Raw genomic sequence first — 12,472 nt, forward strand, 5'->3', positions numbered from 1 at the left:
GAAGCATATGCAGGAGAAGGTAGAAGTTATGGACTTGTTTTAAATAGATAGATGCTATATAATAGATGGTGATTTTATTGGTTACACTTCATTTAAATTAAATACCGACATTGATTGAATTTCCCTCTCACTCCCAAAGTGTGAGATTTTTTTTAAAAAAAAAGACACGTTTCAACTTTTCCATATCAATCAATGGAATTGGCGAATGAACACAGTGGAATATTATCCAGAACTGTGACCAGACTGTATAAATACTCACTCAAGTGTTGCATTTCTTGACAAATCAAATGGGAAAAAAACAACTGTCTATTTAAATACATCTTGCAGATTTACTTACAAGATTATGAATATCACCAGTCAGAATTTTTGCTCAATGTATTGCACCAATTACCTCTCCAATGAACTCGAGTGGGAGTCTTCCATATAAAATAGAAATTTGTTGGGGTTTTATGACATTTTCTTCCTTTTGTTACCACGGACTCTACTTTGTAAAGCCAGTGGTAATGACAGAGTAGCTATTTTACGGTCCTCTGCACCGCCACCAGGAACATTGACTTTTTTCTTTGTGACTTGTAAACGCATCGCTCTTGCAATGTCTAAAATTCTGTAAAGTACATCAAGATAGGTATTGAGAAACAAATACATTTGTACTATTCTCTGCATCAACATATAAAAATAACAACACATGTAAAGGAAATGCTTCATTTTGATGTTTACTAACCAGAAAGGTTGTGTTATTGTCGAATAAAGACAATCTTGTCTACACCCATTATCCAACTTAATGGGCATAAAGTTTGAGAGGCTGACAAAAGATGCCTGCCTGTTCCTATGATCTTTTAAGTCTGTCCACTTTTGCATGGATACAAGTGACAAAGCCTTAAGGGCTATAAAATTCAATTTGTATTTTAGTCTTGATTCTAGAGTGCACAGGATCTCTGCATCAATGGCCAGAACAGTACCTGTATTCAACATTCAAGAGGAGCTACCTCTTGACCACTGCAATCCTTGTGACGAAGATACTGCTGGGCAGTTTCAGCATTTTGAGTTAGAGGTGATGAAATCTCACATCTAAGTGCAGCCTTTGTTGCTCTGGGTTTACAAAATGCATGTCTGATAGAGAATGCTTGACAGGAAGGTGCTAATGAAGAGCCTTGCAAGTTACAGTAATGTACTGTTCACAGTATAAATGCCAACTATTCACCCGCGAAGATGGGAGTAAATAGTTGGGTGTCGAAGGGAGGAAACTTTGCTTTATGTAATGTTTCTTATATATTGTAGTACCATTTTCAGCCAGGAGAGTATCCAATACAATCTTGGCTTATACCCAAAAGGTAGCAGAACCATTTGATGGGAACCAAATCAAAGTAAGAATCTCGGGCATATGTACATTACTGTATATGTGTATGATAATAACCTCATTATCATTAACCACAGTGTCTATGCACAGCATCTGCTGAATGACTGGGAGATGGGAAGATTCAACAATACCAAATTCATTGAACAAAAGTGCTCTTCTCATTTCAAGTACTGCTTGCAAATATTCTCCCGTTAAGCTTCATTACATGCTGTCAAAATTGTTTCAACACAAAGCTAAGCAAAATACAAATACTTCACACCCAAAAGGGTTTATATACATTAGGTAAAAATAGACAATTTACCAGTCATTACGAGAAAGCAACTGTGGTTATCACTGGTAATTCTGAAGCAAATCTTCAAGCTGGTTGCTAATAACCAGTACAGACTAGTAAAGTCAGTAATAACTTGAAAGTAACTGAACTACAAAGTTAGGTAAAGAAAATTAACCGTACCTGTTCACACTAATTTTCAAATCTTGCTGCAGGTACGTGAGGTCAATTTGAAAGTGATTGATGTGTAAAGCCAATGCAATAATGAATGCCACTATTTTGGCTTTCATGGAGATTGGCATTATATTTTGTACACTGAAAGACAATAGGGAGTTGATTAGATTCAGATTCAAGAGCCTGACTTCACACAATGCTGCAAATGATTTTTCTTGCACATTTCTTGCCACAGAACTGCCTAGCAAATCAGTTGTTTGTTAAGCAACAGATTTACTTAAATTTAATTAATTTCCACAGTCTACGCATCTGGCTTATTTTGCATTTTCTTTTCCCTATGAATCAGCATTTTATTTCAAATAAACAAAACTGCTGGAAAAACTTAACAGGTCAAGCATCACCTGTGGAAATCAATGTTTTAGATCTAAAACCCTTTACTGGAACATCAACTGCTTCTCCTTTAACAGATGCAGGCTAACCTGCTGAACTTTTCCAGTATTTTCAGATTTGTAGTATTTCTTACTTTGAATTTCAAAACATTCAAGATGGCTGAATAGTTTTCCAACAAAAATTTCCTCTTTTACTGTACTGAATTAGTTTGCCCCTTCATTGCAAATGATGGTCTGGAGCTCCATTTAATAAGCTTTATTTATAATTAATATTATACATATATTACTATACATAGAGTTAAGGCAGCTAGTCATAGTGATTTACCGTAGTAAACATCACTCAACATATTCTATGATATCAAGCAATGACTGGCAAGAATTCAAAGACCCCTAGTTTTTCATAAATCAATCAGATTATGAATGGATTCAAAAGCTGAATGCTTGGTTAAATCTTGGCAACTATCACCAATACACCCCATAATTTTGATATGCTTCAATCTTTCCCAAACAGCCACCAACATAACAGTTGTGCTTTCCTACTCAGTGCGGAGAGAAAAATAAATTGCCAAGCAGTTAGCCTGATGTTAACACAACTTTTATTCCTAATGGAGAAACTCAGCAGGCTCATACCTTGATGAAGGGCTCAGGCCCAATACATTGGTTATATATCTTTACTTTTGCTACATAAAGTATACTGTTTGACCTTGTGAGTTTCTCCAGCATTGTATTTTCATATTAACAAATAGAGGTAGAGCAATATATACCAGAGGTGGTTAACCGCTGAGCTCATCCACACATATTAAAAGTCTGGTGATTTTAACATTGACCCCAGATAGACACTAATGCACACTTTATGCCTCAATGATTTCTGATCTGACTCAATTAATTCTATATCAATACTACTATTACTATAAATTTTGATCATAATTCTATTATGCATCACCTACTCAAACATGAATTGGAAACGTAAGAAGCTGTGAGTGCATTTGGGCAGCCCAGTGGCACAGCAATGTGCAAGGTAGCTCCAGTGATCAGAGTTCAATCCTGACCTTGGTGCTGTTTGTGTGGAGTTTGCATATTCTCCGTGCTCTGGTTTCCTCCCACATGCCACAGATGTGTTGACGTGTAGGAGGTGGCAGATGTTCAGGAGATAAGTGGAATTAGCGTGATAGCTACATGATTGTTGGCACGGTAGAGCTTATTGGATGCAGTTTCTGTGCTGAATGATTCTGATTCTCAATTATGTACAGACTTTTATAAACGTTATTAACTTTAAGTGGCAGCTGTAAATAGTCTCAGGAAAACTTGTTAGTTGAGCACTCTTGCAAAGGAAATTAAGCCTTTCTCCTTCAGAATAATTTCATGTTGGATGCATATTTACCATCCATTGTTGTAAGTCAATACCGTGAATTTTTTCATCAAACTGACTTTTACAACATCTGCAACATCACTCCCAAGAGAACCTGAAACAAAATTTTGAAATTAATACATGAATAGGAAGTTTGGTTAACTACAAATAGCTCACATTGTAAAAAATGCAGCTGAGTCACACTTACTTTGGAAAAAAATGAAAAATAGAACTACGAGCAGAAAATAGTGTTAATATATTGATTTTGTCATTTACAAACATTGGACAGATATCCGATCAACCTATTTCCAAGTTATGTTTTCATTTTGAAAACCATTACAATCATTCTGTTTTGCAGAAGGCAGGAACCTGAGCAAGGATTGGCAGATTGTATGAACTTGTTTCAAGGTAGTAATTTTTTAAAACAGTAAAACTCCATTATCCGGCACTTACAGGGATCGCGGATGCCAGAAATGCAAAGAGACTCACAATGCCTAATTAATACCCCTGTGTTAAGAATACACCGTTTAAAAGACAAAACCAACTCTTCATCCTGGTGTCCTGGTCAGACCCTCGGCGCAACCCGACTCACCTCCATGTAGGTGTCCCAGTCATGCCTTCAACACACCTTCCTTTAAATTTGAACCCCAGTCACTGGCGCTGTAACAGTGTTGTGCTAGCTGTGCTGCCATTGTAATGAACTCCCCCCCACCCCCCACCCTAGTTTACAGATAAAGCCTTACTAATGTTGCGGATGGGACACTCCACTGGCTTTGGAGAACATTTACAATTTTAAAGTTTTATTTAAATTTCTATTTAAAACCGTACTTATTTTTATTTACTTTAAAAAAAATTACTTATTTCCTCAATTTTTTTTTGCCTGTTTAAGTTTCCAGTTGATTTGAGTGGTAGATAATGGGGATTTTACTGTGCATATCCTGATAATTCATGGGATTTTTTTTGGTCTTAGTGGAATTTCTTTCCAACTAACATATGTTGATTGGCAAAAACATGGCATTATGGTTCAGCAGCCCAGCCCAGGCTGCTGCTCAGCAAAGGTGCCGCCATCTTGGGTACAGATCTCCATGGTTCAAGATTTTGAATTAAAAACACTGTCAACTCCTTTAACAGGCCATTAAACCCTTTACAGAGCCATTGGCATTTGGACCAGTCTGTTAGATACTGTGTCTCCTCTTTCCACTCTCCTGGGTCCACACCAGCAGCTGCACTGCTGTCACAGCAACTCTAGCAGCACCAGCAATTTTCAAAAATATAAAATGTTGCTTTACTTGGAAGGACACTTTGGAGCCCTGAATGGTTGTGAGGGGAGGAGATGTGGGTGCAAGTGTAGCATTTCCTGCATACAGGAATAGGTACCGAGGGGGGAAATTAGAGAGCAGAGATGAGTGGATGAGAAATCAGCAGTTTTGATTTTGCAAAATACCCAGATTCCAGAAAAATCCTCCTGAATTAGAAAGAAGTCATGTAACTATACAGTTTAGGTAAGGAGAGTGATTAGTTAGCCTAATGTCGATGTTAAAGAAAGTGATATATCCTATTATGAGAATAAAATCAGAATCTACACATTGCTTTATGAAGGAGGGGGGAAAAAAAATCACATCCATTAGGGGTTTATTTTGAATGTTCTGTTGCAGGGCAAATGAGAGAAAATCAGTAAATACAGTACTAGATATTTTGTAAAGTATTCAATTAATTGAGTTGAAGTCATAGATACAGGCACTTTGACCTACCAGGTCCATGCCAACCCTTGTATTTGTCAATACTAGTTCCATTTACCCATATTAGATCCGTAGTGTTTTATTCCTTGCCTCAAGAACTTGTCTAGATTCTTCTTAAACGTTGAGAGTCTCTGCATTCACTACTTGCAGGCAGCACATTCCAGAAAAGTTATCCCCACAGATACCCTCTAAAATTCCTACCTCTTACTTTATACTCCACCAGGGGAAAAAAAAGATTCTTACCATCATCCAGCTCATAATTTTGAACAGCTGAGTTACATTATCTCTCAGCCTCTTCCACTCCAGAAAAAACAAACTCAGCCTATCCAAACTCTCCTTACATCTGAAACACTCCAATCCAGGCCACTCACTGAAGAATCTCTGCATCCACGTTGTTCCTGTAGTGTGGCTGTAATGGAGGATTTAGACGAGCTTATGAAAGAAGGGATGCAGTTGCATCAGAAGACATAATCTCAATTCCACTATGAGGCCCAAGATGTATATTTAGTAGACAGACCTAAATTACACTATGGGGCCCAGGGATGCATATGAATCAGTAGACATTATCCAACTTCCACCATGGGGTCAAGAGATGCAGTTGTCTTTTGTTGGTCGCAGACTGTCAGGAGACCTTGAAGATAATTAAATCTTTTGTTCAAAGAGATAAGATCTGAAGTAAACAACTTTTGGGTAATATAATCCATGGTCCCACTGCTGAAGTTTGAGACTCTTCAAGAGGTGTCAACATCTCTCAGCAAGAAGAAGAACTTCAAGATTACAAACCAACGTCCCGATCCAGGGAGGTGGAGAAGCTGCTACCGGCGCCCAGACAACCTACTACAAGTGTGCACTCATTGCCTCGCTTTGGCAGTTGGGACCAGTCCAGGCAATGATAAGTATAATTGGGAAGGGCTTGCATATTGTAGTGTGAATTCAGCTTTAGATTTAGTAATAAAGACTTGTATAAACTGAACTGCTCTCGGTGTGTGTGTCTATTTTCTTTCGGTAGTTCGAACACTGTGACCAATCTAAAATGAACAAAGTGAGAGGTACAAGTTTACCCAAGACAATTGGTAATCAGGCAGGGTTGGTCTCAAGATGTTTTGCTGAAAGAAGGAGGTGAGCCCCAAGCAGTTCTTGATTTTGGGATGGACTTCCAAAGACGATGGGTTTGGCATGTTGGCCAATGAATGCCCTGTCTTTGCTGTGACCACCCCTCAGTTGGGATGAGAAGTTAGATCCATCAAGTGCGCCTCCGGGAGAGTGGGTTGCCACTCTCCTTCGAGAAAGTAAATTTCCTGTTAAAAAGGGGACGCTGACGGACGGTTTTTGGCTGCTGGCCACAGCCTTACGCCACTCTGCTCAGCGTGAATCAGAATCAGTTCAGCGAGAAGTAGAATCTCAGCGTAAGAGAGAGCAACTAGAGGAGGAGCTAGAAGCCCTGCGACAACGCTGTCCCATGATGAGTGAGATTGTTTGCACCAGTCAGGACCGAGCCAAAGAATGGGAGGATAAGCATGTCCAAATGATCTGCCATAATATTAAACTCCGGCAGCAGCTCTGTGCAGATAAAGAAAGGCATGGAGTAGAACCCAATCCACATCGTATTTATGCCATGATAAGGAATGGCGACGATCCTGATTTAATTGATGAATGGGATGGGAATATCTGGAAAGATGACCATGGTAATAATGCAGATACTCCTCAGCATGTGCCTAACATACTGCCCTCTCCACCTGCTGTTCACGTCCGCCCCATAAGGCAGCAGACTTCCCAAACAGACGAAAGGGGAGATGATATAAGGGAAGAGATTGAGGGGATAGATACCCCAATCTCCCAAGAGGACCCAGGGGAAATACGCGAACCCCTGCTTATGATCAATGGTCCACCCCCTCTACGGGATGGCCTAGGCCTCGTCCCGTCCACTGGGCAAAGGACCCTGTGGGCCAAAGTGGGAGCAGAGGTCAAGAGCAGTCAATGATCCGTGAATTGTCTATAAAAGAGCTGGCTGCCATTGGAGATCGATTTAGGCAAAAGGCGGGAGAGACTCTGGCAGCCTGGCTCCTGCATATTTGGGAGCAAGGAGGGGGGTAATGTATATTTAACCCCTGAAGAATTGTTGGGATTAAGAACATTGACTACTGATATCCGGTCACTGCTGAGCTGCAGGGTAGAGGAAGAGAGGTGGATTATTTACTTGCCACTCTAGGGGATGCCCTGCTACGAGTATACCCATCACCAGTAGATTGGGATTTACATTTACAGAACAATTGGGGCACCCCAGAGGAGGGTATAGCAGTAACTCGTCAACATGCCCTGGCCTCTGCCTTGTATGCAGGGCGTTTGAAGCTGTGGGTACATGGGGGGAGCCCTGATGAAGAGAAATTCACAGCCGGAATGCATACCAGATTGGTTCGTTCTGCCCAACCCACTGTACGGGGACTGGTTCTGTCTGTAACTAGCCCACTAATTGGGCACCCTGTTTCTGAGGCGGGGCACACCTTATCTGGGCTTCGAGAATTAGAACTGGGAGGTAAAATCCACTCACGTACAACCCAGGTTAAATCAGACAAGCAGGATGAAAAGAGAGGGGCTGCTGCTAGTAATGGACCGACAAGAAAGGACCTTTTTCTAACCTTGTTAAAGTTAGGCGTACCTAAAAGTGACATTGATGGGAAACCTACTGCAGTCCTTTATGCCCTTTATAAGAGAAAGGCAGGGGAACATCTTCCCCAGCTGTTGAGTCCTCCTGGCCCAGCTGTGCCTTCTGCTCCCACTGCTGCTCCCACTGAGCCAGCTTCTCTTGCTCCAGTTATCCGTGATGAGATACAACAAATGGTTAAAAAGGCTCTTATGGATAATAGTGGCATGTGGGCCTGAAAGCCCCCGAACCCTACTAAAGCATGAGGGTGTGGGCATGGCCCCCCCATCTACTCCATTGAGATACGGCGGATACACGGGGACCCACGGCCCTACATACCGTTAAGTCCATTGGGCTGGGGGTAATGACCGCCAATATTTGGCCTTGGTTGATACCGGTGCGGAGCACTCAGTCATCCCGGGTAACCCTGACCTCTGGACTGGACCAACATTTCGAATAGAGGGGATGGGAGGAGCGTTCACCCTGGCGAAGGAAATAAAAGTCCGCGCCACGGTGGGTGATGGCCCTTCCCCTATATGGTTACATGCCCTGCTGGCTGCCACTGATGAGTGTATCCTGGGTATTAATATGTTGGTCGGTACGGCCCTTAATACTAGCCAAGGGGGATTTGCATTTGGTGGGTCGGGCTAAGTGGGATCCTGTGATGGTGCCTCCTCCCCCAAAACCAGTGTGCATTCTACAATATCGCCTCCCTGGGGGGCAGGAAGAGATTACTGGCACCATCGATGCTCTGCAAGAAGAAGGGGTAGTGAGGCCCGCAACCTCACCCTTTAATAGCCCTGTTTGGCCAGTCAAGAAGCCGAATGTCTCCTGGAGAATGACAGTTGATTATCATTTTTTGAACAAACATGCCCCACCACTTGCTTCGGCAGTTCCGGACATTGTTACCCTTATTGAAACATTGCTACTGGGAACTCAGGAACATGGTATGCTGTAATTGATCTCGCTCACGCCTTCTTCAATATTCTTATAGACGAGGTCTCACAGGATCAGTTCGCCTTTACCTGGAGGGGGCGCCAGTATACCTTCACCCGCCTCCCTCAGAGCTATGTACACTCTCCCACTATTTGCCACAGCCTAATTGCCTGTGATTTGGAGACAGTGACAGTATCGCCTTCCCTCTCAATTCACCATTATATTGATGATGTGATGATCCAAGGAGCCACGGAAGAGATGGTACAGGAAGGTATGGAGAGTGTCCAAGATACCCTGATGCAAAGAGGATGGGCCATTAACCCTGCCAAGATACAGGGCCCGTCCCAGACAGTTATCTTCCTTGGAATTCAGTGGAATGCTGGAGAACAGGTGGTTCCTGATAAAGTTCGCAATAAGATCGCAGTCTTGGCCACTCCTACTAACTTAAAAAAGAGACCCAGCATTTCCTGGGGTTATTGGGTTACTGGCGACGTCATATTCCACACTTGGCATTGCTTTTACGTCCTCTATATAAGGTTACCCGCAAGAAAACAGGCTTTGTATGGGGTGATGATCAGGAAAGGGAATTCCAGTCCGCCAAGTAGGCTATTCTTCAGGCCCTGCCCATTGCTCCCCGCATCCCAGATACCCCCTACAAACTACAGGTCTCCGTTACTGATGATGTGGCATCCTGGAGCCTCTGGCAGAAACAAGAGGGCCGTCGAGTCCCATTGGGATTCTGGTTACGTACCATGCCCGAGGCTGCCACTCGTTATTCTGCTTTTGAACAACAGTTACTAGCCTGTTACTGGGCCCTGCTGGAAGCTGAAAGAATGACAGGCGATGCAGATGTTCAATTGCGACCTGCACTTCCAATAATGAACTGGGTCCTGGCTAATGACGCTAATCTAAAGATCGGGCGGGCTCAGCAGTCTTCTATTGTTAAATTTACCCCCTCCATAAATCTTCGTCCGCGAAGCCAAGCCAAAGAAGAACCAGAGGGCTTGAAGGGATGGGCCGCATACACGAACAGGTGGCTGATCTTCCGTCTGGTCATGAGGACGTTGAACCCACCTTGCCCCCTCCCTTACCCCCTTCACCAGTTCAGTGGGGTAAACCATATGATTCGCTCACTGCAGCAGAACAAGAGGATACCTGGTTTACTGATGGTAGCAGCCGGTGGGTGCAAGGAAAGCAGGTCAGGAACTCACTTATTGGAGGAGGGGGATGGTGGCTCCAGTCAGTATGCTGAGTTGAAGGCAGCCACTTTACCACTAGACCCCCATGATCACCCTCTTCACCTGTTTACTGATTCCTGGGCTGTGGCTAATGGACTAGTGGTATGGATGCCTGATTAGCAAAAGAACGACTGGCTGATACATGACCGCCCAGTATGGGGCAAACAGTTGTGGCAGCTGTTGTGGGATGCTTCCCATCATCGTGAGATAACCTTATATCACATTGACGCCCATACCAATGAGACGATGAACATGGCACAACATAATGCAGTAGCAGATCAGCTTGCCACTATCAGCCGTGCCAATAACGTCCCCCTGGCTCGATGGGCACACGAACAGAGTGGCCATTCGGGGGGGGAGAAAGGATCAGCTATGTGGGCCCGTACACATGCCTTACCCGTCCATTAGGACGATGTCCGCATGGTCGTGCGTACATGCCCAGCATGTCAGCTTGTGAAGTCCCTCACAGTTCCTCCTGGTCCGCTTGGCCGAATAAGACTGGGAGCTCGCTCAGCTGTGGTCTGGCAAATTGATTACATAGGCCCTATGCCAAACTGTATGGGTAAACGTTACGTCCTAGTAATGGTTGACACCTTTTCGGGCTTGGCTTTTGCTTTTCCCACCAAGACGGCTGACCAAGCTAGCACTATCCAAGGACTAAACCATTTAATTTCTCGTTATGATGTACCAGAAGAAATTCAGTCTGATAATGGCTCGCACTTCTCCGGGAAGGCAATCTGTGATTGGGCAACTGACAACAGTATCTTATGGGTCCACCATTTTCCTTATTACCCACAGGCTGCCGGGCTAGTTGAACGAACGAGTGGCTTACTGAAGGAACAAATTTGTTTGTTAACACCACTGGGGACCCTGAAGGGGTGGTGCCATGTGCTGCAGCAGGCAGTCGACAATTTGAATCATCGCCCTTTGAAGGGAGGTACACCTTTCCACTGACTTCTTCACGCTTCTGAACTACAGCCTATTCCAGAGGAAAAACAGTCATTGCCCCCATTCCCGAGCCAGAGAATGCCGGACAAAAGGTATGGGTGGCACCATCAGGTAGTGGCCCTCCTGTTAAAGGGGAAATAGTGACACCTGCCCAGGGTAACACTCGGTGGGTTGCTTTTGAGGGATAGGATGATTTAGTTTGTTTAAATACTGAACGCTTACGGCATTGTGAGTGACATATATCAGGCTTCTTTGTTCCAGATCCTCCATCTTGTGCTCCTGCTGATCTGGCTTAACAGCTGCTTTGATGTCAGCAATTGGATTTGTAATGTCAAGGACGTTCCGAGGGAGTTGCCCGTGGGGGACACGGCCCGATGTATCCACTAATATATCTGATATTGTTAAACATGTTTCAAAATCTGTTCGTGAGTTTCAGTGTCTGGGTATTGTGGCCCACAAGGATTGTTTGAATCCTTTTTCATGGTACATTTGGGGGATTGGGCCACAATATTCTCCGTTGGTTGCTCGCATTATTGCTTGTTTTTGTGCTTATTATAGTTTTTGTTTCTTTTTTTCGCTCCTTCTGTATTCAAATGCTTGTTAGGTCTCGTAAGTGACAGGCTGCGACCAAGGGGTGGAATGTAATGGAGGATTTAGACCAGCTGATGCAAGAAGGGATGCAGTTGCATCAGAAGACATAATCTCAATTCCACTATGAGGCCCAAGATGCAGTTGAAAAGGAAGACATTATCTAAATTTACACTATGGGGCCCAGGGATGCATATGAATCAGTAGACATTATCCAACTTCCACCATGGGGTCAAGAGATGCAGTTGTCTTTTGTTGGTCGCAGACTGTCAGGAGTCCTTAAAGATAATTAAATTATTTGTTCAGAGATAAGATCTGAAGTAAACAACTTTTGGGTAATATAAGCCATGGTCCCACTGCTGAAGTTTGAGACTCTTCAAGAGGTGGCAACATCTCTCAGCAAGAAGAAGAACTTCAAGATTCCAAACCGATGTCTCGGTCCGGGGAGGTAGAGAAGCTGCTACCGGCACCCAGACAACCTACTACAAGTGTGCAGTCGTCGCCTCGCTTTGGCAGTTGGGACCAGTCCAGGCATTGATAAGTATAATTGGGAAGGGCTTGCATATTGTAGTGTGAATTCAGCTTTAGATTTAGTAATAAAGACTTGTATAAACTGAACTGCTCTCGGTGTGTGTGTCTATTTTCTTTCGGTAATTCGAACACTGTGACCAATCTAAAACGAACAAAGTGAGAGGTACAAGTTTACCCAAGACAGTGGCAGCCAAAACGCATGTTTCATAAAGCTGTGTCATGACATTCATGATCAAATTCTATGCGATGGCAACCTATTTCACCACCCTATCTACTTATAACCCAAAGCCCCTCCGTTCATCAACACATAGGTGA

General features: G+C 43.3%; 1 protein-coding gene across 1 annotated transcript in view; it reads right to left on the reverse strand.

Moving 5' to 3' along the window:
* Positions 1-309: 309 nt before the first annotated feature.
* Positions 310-12,472, reverse strand: part of polr1e (RNA polymerase I subunit E) — a 39,484-nt gene continuing 27,321 nt past the window's right edge. Inside the window, exons 10-12 of the mRNA XM_069925815.1 lie at positions 3,570-3,651; positions 1,809-1,940; positions 310-604 (exon numbers count right to left, since the gene is read on the reverse strand). Coding sequence (XP_069781916.1) covers positions 448-604; positions 1,809-1,940; positions 3,570-3,651 — 371 coding nt within the window. The 3' untranslated portion in view covers positions 310-447. The remainder of the gene's footprint in view (positions 605-1,808; positions 1,941-3,569; positions 3,652-12,472) is intronic.

Source organism: Narcine bancroftii, chromosome 1 (genome assembly GCF_036971445.1).
Source record: "Narcine bancroftii isolate sNarBan1 chromosome 1, sNarBan1.hap1, whole genome shotgun sequence".
In the NCBI taxonomy this organism is placed as follows: Eukaryota; Metazoa; Chordata; class Chondrichthyes; order Torpediniformes; family Narcinidae; genus Narcine; species Narcine bancroftii.